This window comes from Athene cunicularia, assembly GCF_003259725.1.
Source record: "Athene cunicularia isolate RWA chromosome 4 unlocalized genomic scaffold, athCun1 chr4_part1, whole genome shotgun sequence".
NCBI lineage: Eukaryota > Metazoa > Chordata > Aves > Strigiformes > Strigidae > Athene > Athene cunicularia.
In genome coordinates this window covers 32,039,810-32,048,880 of record NW_020799098.1, presented here as the reverse complement: position 1 = coordinate 32,048,880, position 9,071 = coordinate 32,039,810, and the positions used below count along the sequence as shown (strand labels likewise).

The following is a 9,071-nucleotide window of genomic DNA, read 5'->3' as shown; positions in this document are numbered from 1 at the left end:
ACAAGAGGGGGAAAAAATGAACATTAATGTAGGTTTGGACATAGATCACATAATACAATCATATTTTCTCATATAGTTATACTCTTCTGATAGTCATTTCATATGGTACTGAAAATAACATTGTTTGTAATGGACAAAGTGTAGATGCTGAGATCTCACTGTGGCTAGGCTATGTCATAGCCCAATTATTTCCTTTTTTTGCCTGTCATTTCTTTGTATAGGTGGAAAATGTTCGGTTACTTGATCGTTTATCTTCAAGAAAAGCTGCACTGGGAACCTTGTATTTAACAGCTACCCATGTCATATTTGTGGAGAATGGTTCTGAAACTCGTAAAGAAACCTGGGTATGAATTTTTGTTTTTTTCAGTTAGCTGTAAGTTTGTGGCTCTTGAATGATGGCAATTTGAATATAACCTGCAAAACAGTAAACATAGTAAATTAGTTAGTATGGATGCTTTTATAACTTCAGAGCATGTGAAATTCCAGCCTGGTTAATTTCTGAAAATTTTCAGACTATTTTGGATATTGCAACACAGTGAGAAGAGTAGAAGGACCTTCACTGTATGAATACCAGATGTTATTAACTGAGGAACAGCTGCTGTAAAATACAGTGTTCCTCCTATTGTCTAGGAAGAACTGAGGAGAAATATTTGAATGTGAATTACTACCTTGGCTCAGTCAGCTCTTGCCTATCTTCCTGACTGCTTGTGCTGAATCAGTGATTTTGCTGCTTTTCTTTTTTTTTCGTAATGTAATGTTTTGAGTTATCTATTTTGATGGATCAGTAACATATGTTGCATGTATATATATAGGTACAGATACATCTCCGGTGTCATACCATTTGGGAGTCTTTTATGTAGCTTGATTATGAATCCTTTGTCCATTTTTGTACTATTAACTCCATCCTCTTTTGGTCCTGCTATCCCCTCCTGACTTTTATTGTAATATCTCATCTGATGCAGTATTTAAAATTATATCAGGACTACCATTCTGCCAATGAGGAGGCCCAACATTTTAGCCTTATCTAACTGATGCCAGTTGATCTTTTCACTGTCCAGATAGATGAAAAGAGCTCCTATTCTGACAACTGCTAGCTTACACTAAAGCAAACAAACAAAAAGCTTTGAATAGCATGACCAGGCTAATGTTTGAGCAGCTGAAATACTCCAGAAGCACTTCTTTGTCTGTAGGTGATGTATCAGGTGCTGCTAGAGCCTGAAGCTGGACATAGGAACAAAACTACAAGAGGATAGTGCAGGGATTTTCTGAAACAGTAGTGGAAGCTACTGTGCTTGGCCTGGCATATCATTTAAATAATTATTTTTCTTCCTACAGATTTGAATCACTTGGCATAACCATTTAAAATTCCCTGGCAGGTTCTTCACAGCCAAATTTCCTCTATTGAGAAGCAGGCCACCACTGCCACTGGTTGTCCATTGCTGATCCGCTGCAAGAACTTCCAGGTGATCCAGCTGGTCATCCCTCAGGAACGAGACTGCCATGATGTTTACATATCTTTGATACGTCTGGCACGACCAGGTATGGGAAGGAAACTGGCACAAAAGTCAATCCTTACCTTGAAGAGGCAGAATATAATGGAAGAAAAGTAGCTGTGCATCTTTGTCCTTTGCAGGTTAAGAAAAAAGGCTTCATTAGAGATGTGTTATGAGAGAAAAGGTCTCTGACGAGGTAGCATATTAAGCTATCCTAATATGCTCTATCAGATAAGCATATTAAAATAATCACTTATGGAGCAATGAAGAAAGCACATAATAACAAGTACTTAGTTCCATAAAGTACGACATGAACTTTTGTTTAAAATAATACTCCAGAGTATCACAGGCCATAAATCATATTATAATGCTATTTTCTTTGTAGCTGTTGTTTACTGGATGCCTTGTGTGTGAATTTAGGAAAATACTGACAAGTCTCTAAATCCAGGGAACTTTCATGTTCCTGCTGTGACAAAAATCTCACTTTATATTTAGTGGTCATGACAAATTTGAATTTTCACTTTCTGTGCTGTGCATAAATTTCTGCAAATCGGCAAAAGGTTTTACAGCAAGTAGTTGATTTATTCCACTGGACTGCCTGTGTTTCAGCCTATTATTCTCTATGTTTTGAAAGCGCCCTTTTTGAATTTCTAAATTTAGATCAAGATCCTTTTGAAACCTTTCCTATTTTCAATGAAATTCCAAATATTGCATCAAAGTCCAACATCTGATCCTCTGCATTATAGCTGCTCTACTATGAACCAGTTGATGAGGCTTCTGGATTGTTTCTTTTACATGATAACTGTAGAAATATAACACCAACCTCTGTCCTTTATTATTATTTTAACAGCATGCAAATAAAATGTCTAACACAGTCTGTACAAAAATTACAACATTGGCTTTAATGATTATCTTCCTAGGAGAACAATTTTATCTACTCTATAGAGGGGGAAAAAATTGCACAGTCAGCCAGCATAGCTACTGAAATTTATAAAATACCTTCTATAATTAGGATAGTAGTAGTAGTAGTAGTAACATGCAGCTGCAGCAGATGTAACTTAATATGCTAGGTGATGCAAGATGAAAGTAATCAGAGAAATTTAAAAACAATGAGACCAATTCAGTCAGTGGTTCTACTGATGTAAATCTGGATTAATTCCACAGACCTCAGCTGCACATATGTGTTCATGTATGCTGGAAGGAATGCAGTTCTGTAATGCTCTTTCCCTGGGAGCCAGGAGGAGGACTGCACACTGCTGTGCACCAGAACAGGACACAGGCATACAGAATGATGAAGGGAAGAATAGCTGTGGACCCTGAATACAAATTCAGCATCAGACTGCAATGGACAAGAAGGTTTGAATGAAGAAGAAGATGCAATAAGAGCACAGCAGAATTAGCTCTTTGAATAGTTCAGCTGTACAGTAGTTTTCCTTCTCCAGAAAATTCTCCAGTCTTCATCTGAGGCAGGATGAAATCTTGCTTACTTAAGTTTAGTCCTCAAACCTAAGATTTAATTGAATTTATTGGAAACTTCACTATTTAGAGACAAAGACTTCTGAGTTAGTTTATTTTTGGAAGATTGTGCTGCATAGTCCATTGTTCAGATCTTTTGTCTTTGCCACAGGACAGATGTTACATTAATAAAAAGACTTCTAAGCTACTTCTGGCCAGCAAATTCTTTTGCAGAACAAGTGCTTATTCTGGCACTGACTTCAGTTTTCTTTGGATGAAAGTGTATGATCACTGACATTTTGTCTTTGTTCTGGGGGAGGCTTTTACAATTCAGTAGAGAAGTGGTCCAGAAAAACAGTGTATTTTAAGTAGCACTACTAATAAGGCACATATATTGCAACACATACAAATAACAAAAGAGCACAGTACTTTCAAAGTATACTTGAAAATAGTTATAAACCAGGATAGGTGCTTTTGTATAGCAAAGCATACTATTTTAAAAGAAACTACGTAAAGGATAATACCAATTCTGGTTTTGAAGTGTGATTTCATGACGAGAAATCTGAACCGGATTTACTGTGTTTGTTTGCTTATTTTTTTCAGTGAAATACGAAGAGCTGTATTGTTTCTCATTCAATCCAAAATTAGATAAAGAAGAACGAGAACAAGGCTGGAAGCTTGTGGACCTCAATGAAGAATATAATCGGATGGGTATTCCAAACAGCTATTGGCAGATCAGCGATGTAAACAGAGACTACGGAGTGAGTTGTTGTGGTTTTTCTGTTGCAGAGGCTGTATGTAAAGCAAATCAGCAGTCTGACTGTGGACTACTGTAGTGCTTAGATGCAGTATCCCTTTGTGCTCAGTGCTGTACACACATGTAGTAAGGTGCACTTCTACCCTTTCACATAAAAAGGCAATAGAAAGTGGGAGAAAGGATGTGTCTTCATTTAACACATGTGGAAATGAAGCACAGAAAACATGTCCACAGTGTTTTAAACATTGGAGCTTGTCTGCCTGGGGAGAAGTTTAAATCATAGCTAATGTTACATGTCTGAATGAGCATTTTCCTGATATGTAGGCTTATTTAAAATTACTACACAGTAATTTTAAGAAAAAAATTACTTGAAATAGTGAATTTGGCAATATTTTTTTTTTACTGGCTATCCTCACAATCCTTTTGTAGCCTCTGTCATTGACTGTTAGTGTTTTTCACAGTCATCTGACAGGTAATATGTCTTCCTAGCTGCATGCTCTCCTGCCTCGTTCAGTCTTGTACAACTGATGTCCCTCAAATGTTAATTAATTGTGAGAAATAATAATCAAAGTATTGTTGAAGGAAGTTTGTTCATCCACTCCGTTGGCTCTGTTGCTGGAGCATATCCATGCTAAGGAAGGTTTGTGAAGTTCTCAGAGAAGACTGAATGTGCTGTCTGGGTTTGTTTTCTTTTTGTTAAAACAATCGGAAAAAATGTTTGACCTCTTTTAAGATAGTCTATAGGAAAATGGCATCATGAACAAAATCTAGTTTGCCACAGCAGCATCTGTAACCACAAGCCCTTCCTTCTCTTTCTCCTTCATTACATATCTCTGACTCTCTCAGAACCTAATTTCTTCCTGGGCATCCTAATTCCTTTAGTCATCTCAGAAAGTCCCAGGGACATACTGGATATTCTTTTGACTCCAGCCAGAATGCCACAAGCAGTATCAGGAAAAGGAAATTAGACCAGGATCCCATTTGTGGTCCCACTTGCCTCCAGAGGAACTTCTGGGCTTTTTTGCAGGCTCATTGCATTGCTTTCAGAAGTGGTGGGCATTGTGAGGCCTGCTTGTCATTTGGTATCCTCATTTCATATGGATTAATTTACTTTCTCCAAGTCCCTTTTTTTGTCATTCATTTTATTATCAGATTTTCTGGAGAATTTGGCTCTATAGTTCCCTCCCATTATAACAGAGGGGTGTTTGAGACTTTCACCCACTCCCATATTTACTTCCAAATTCTGCTACAGAGGAATCTGTAGTTGTAAATTCCACCTTGCTGTACATAATGATGAATCTTTTCTGGTATGAATGTATGTTATACCTGATGTTCTCAACAAGGTATGAATTAACATTTGGAAATACAGCCCTTAAACCATTCTGCTTCAGCTTTGCCATCTGTGAGTTAGAACTAATACTTTCCAGCTTCAAAAGACTGTTTTGAGAAATGTCAGTGATGTGTGTACAATAATGATGGAATATTCCTTGAGATTAGAGTTCCTTGGTATTTTGTTTTTGCTGTGGAGATGGCTAATGCTACTTGTATTTTGTAGAAGAAATAAGTAGAGTTTCCTTTCACAGGTCTGTGACTCCTATCCTACAGAAGTGTATGTACCGAAGTCTGCGACTGCACACATCATAGTGGGGAGCTCTAAATTTCGGAGCCGAAGGCGTTTCCCAGCTCTTTCCTACTACTGCAAGAATAATAATGTAAGTGTGAATTTGTAGCTTTGAAGTGTTTGCTCATTTTGGCCTAGCTTTCATAATTCTAGTAAGCTTTCATAAGAAGAAATCAGTGGTTATTGTACAAAAAAAATACAACTCTGATCAGTGTGGTTGTGCATATGAGCACACACTATAATTATGATTAGTTCATTAATAGGCATTTAATGCAGTCATTTAAAGGCAGCTTCATCATCCAACTAACACTAAAAAATGTGATCCCTGTATCACAAGGAAGTGAGAGAATAGAAGAGGTCCTGAAACATGAGTGGCGGAAGAGTGAGGGCCAGTAGCAGGCAGTTAGCAGGTGACTGGAAGAGAACAGAGCCACAGCCTGAGAGCAAGTTGAGGAGAAGAAAAACCTTGCTTGCAGCAATTGGACAATCAGGAGTAGACTTTCAAGAAAAGATCTGTGAATAGACCCCAAAAGGATGGATGAAAGCTACCAAATTCTGGCTGAGCAATGTGTTGTGGCTTTGCTGAAGAAACTCTCCTTGTCTGTAAGATTGAGGAGTGTCATGTTCTCCTCTCCATGACAGATATTCTCAGGAACCGACCCACCTGTCTATAACCATTTAAAAAAAAAAACCCTGTACCTAATTTATTGACATTTCTGTTTCATTCAGCTGAGGTAAAAGAGACCCTTGGTCTGAAGGATCCCATGGACTGGGTGTTTTTACATTCGTGTCCCAGGTCCTCTGAGACTGGCTTAGCTCAGCAGTCATTACCAGCTAGGAGGATGGTGTCCCATTTGTGCTTACAAAGGATCTGTTTGTTTATTATCTCCTCCTGTTTCAGTCCCAGCCTGGCAACTGCACTGAGAGATCTTCCCTAGTGCTGGAAGATGACCAGTATTTCCCAAGAGACAGTGCTAGTGCAGGATTACAGGGCATCTCTGGAGTTTGCCACACAGGATAGGAGTTATTTCCATAGGATGTCACAAGCAGAAATCATAAGCTACAGTCTCCATGGAAATCTCTTATCTTTACAGTGGCCCCTATGATAGGTTTAAGTTTCAAAAGGAAGGAATGAGAGATTACTTTGACTTCTTATTTACCCTTTATTTCATCAGAATTCTGCTTCCATAAAGATCTATGAATTTGACAACAAAACAAGAGGATAGGAAGATATAAATAGTAAATACAGTCTCTGCATAAATTGCATATTTAGTGTTTCATTAGGACCAACATTTTCAAAGTTAACCACTTTGCATAATCACCTAAGTACAAATTTAGATATCTAGGATTCAAAACACTAGGACATTTCCAAATCTCAGTGAAAGAAAAGATCTTGGGCATCTGTGAGATTCCAGTATATAGTGATTCTGTTTGGATGGGTTTCATGGATTCAGCCTGAATGTTTTCCCTGTTGTGGTTGGAGTTCAGGTTAAGGTTCAGACCACCAGAATCTGAAGTATTGTGTTTACTCCTGGATCCTTCCCAGTTCAAAATGCTAGGAAAACAGTTGGGAATGTTGGAGGAAATATCTCCTGGTGAGTTTGGAGGCTGGCATGAGTTGCCAGCCAATAGGGTAATGGACAAGAGTGGGATAAGATTTGTGATTGTAGACATTGAACAGCTATGGTAACAGAAGGTTGGGAAGAGGTCTGCTTCATGCAGGGGAGATGAGTGCCACTCATTCAGTCTTTCATGCTCCGAGCTTTCCCATAGCTCTTTGGTACTGACAAATTCAATGATGATGTGACACCTTACTCTGCATCTTCCAGGATCTGTGTGAATATGATAAGATCAAACTCTGGAACTATCTGTTCAGCCTGTGCAATAGCAAAACATGACCTCATCCCTTGACCTACTCTTAAACATAGCCCAAGAAATTTTATAGATACATGTGCTCATCCTAAACAATTGGCCTGGGTCAGCAGGAGGATGATGTGTCATGATATCAGTGGTCAGTGGGTCAGCTTATCTTCCTAGTTTTGCAGTACTGGTAGTGCAGCTGTTTTTTCAGATGGGGCTAAATGTGATCTTAACCCCAAGCCTAACTTGGCAGACAAGCCATTCTCTCATATTGGTGCCATCACATACCATAAGGCCTTTAGGCCCAGAGGATGATATAACATAATGGACTCCAGTCCGTATTTACTGAATCCTAACCTTCTTCCACAACCCTAACTTAAACCTTAATCTTGAGGTCTATATCTGCCTTGTGTATGGTACGCTATGGATGAGAGAGCAGTATGTTCCTACTATGAAAATGACAGTTTATGGACATTAAATCATAGAATGGTTTGAATTGGAAGGGACGTTAAAGATCATTTAGTTCCAACCCCCCTGCCACGGGCAGGGACACCTTCCACTAGACCAGGTTGCTCAAAGCCCCGTCCAACCTGGCCTTGAGCACTGCCAGGGAGGGGGCAGCCACAGCTTCCCTGGGCAATCTGTGCCAGTGTCTCACCACCCTCACAGTGAAGAATTTCTTCTTCATAGCTAATCTAAATCTACCCTCTTCCAGTTTAAAACGATTCACCCTCATCCTATCACTACACTATGATAAAGAGTCCCAACCCATCTCTCCTGCAGCCCCCTTTAAGTCCTGGAAGGCCTCTATAGGGTTTCCCCAGAGCCTTCTCTTCTCCAGGCTGAACAACCCCAACTCTCTCAGTCTGTACTCACAAGGGAGGTTCTCCAGCCCCCTTATCATCCTCATGGCCTCCTCTGGACCCACTCAAGCAGGCCCATGACCTTCTTATGTTGGGGTTCCCCAGAGCTGAACTCAGCACTGCAGGTGGGGTCTCACAAGAGCAGAGTAGAGGGGGAGAATCATCTCCCTTGACATGCTGGCCCCTTGACTTATGCGGATGCAGCCCAGGGTACAGTTGGCTTTCTGGGCTGTGAGCACACACTGTTGGCACATAGTCAGGTTTCCATCCACTGATACCCTCAAGTCCTTCTCTGCAGGGCTGCTCTCAATCCACTCATCACCCAGCCTGTATTTGTGCTTGGGATTGCCTTGACCCATGGGCAGGACCTTGCACTTGGCCTTGTTGAACTTCATGAGGTTTGCATGGACCCACCTCTCAAGTCTGTCCAGGTCCCTTTACTCCAGCGCGTCAACCGCACCACACAGCTTGGTGTCGCTGGCAAACCTGCTGAGGGTGCACTCAATCCCACTGTCCAGGTCACCAACAAAGATGTTAAACAGCCTGGTCCCAACACCGACCCCTGAGGAACACCACTCGTCACTGCTCTCCACTTGGACATTGAGCTGCTGACTGCAACTCTTTGAGTGTGACCATCCAGCCAATTCATTATCTACTGAGTTGTCCATTTGTCAGATCCATGTCTCTCCAATTTAGGGACAAGGATGTCATGCGGGGACAGTGTCAAATGCTTTGCACAAGTCCAGGTAGATGATGTCAGTTGCTCTTCCTTTATCGACTGACATTATAACCCATTGTAGAAGGCCACCAAATTTGTTAGGCACGATTTGCCATGTTGGCTGTCACCCATCACCTCCTTATTTTCCATGTGCCTCAGCACAGTTTCCAGGAGGATCTACTCCATGATCTTACTGGGCGCAGAGGTGAGCTGGGTCTTCCTGTTTCATCTTTTTAAAAATGGGGATTATGTTTTCCTTTTTCCAGTCAGCAGGAACTTCACTGGACTGCCATGCCAAATATAG

General features: G+C 40.4%; 1 protein-coding gene across 1 annotated transcript in view; it reads left to right on the top strand.

The window, feature by feature from the left end:
* Nucleotides 1–221: 221 nt before the first annotated feature.
* Nucleotides 222–9,071, top strand: part of MTMR7 (myotubularin related protein 7) — a 32,300-nt gene continuing 23,450 nt past the window's right edge. Inside the window, exons 1-4 of the mRNA XM_026846897.1 lie at nt 222–344; nt 1,377–1,539; nt 3,552–3,709; nt 5,289–5,417. Of these exons, the coding sequence (XP_026702698.1) occupies nt 3,656–3,709; nt 5,289–5,417 (183 nt within the window). The 5' untranslated portion in view covers nt 222–344; nt 1,377–1,539; nt 3,552–3,655. The remainder of the gene's footprint in view (nt 345–1,376; nt 1,540–3,551; nt 3,710–5,288; nt 5,418–9,071) is intronic.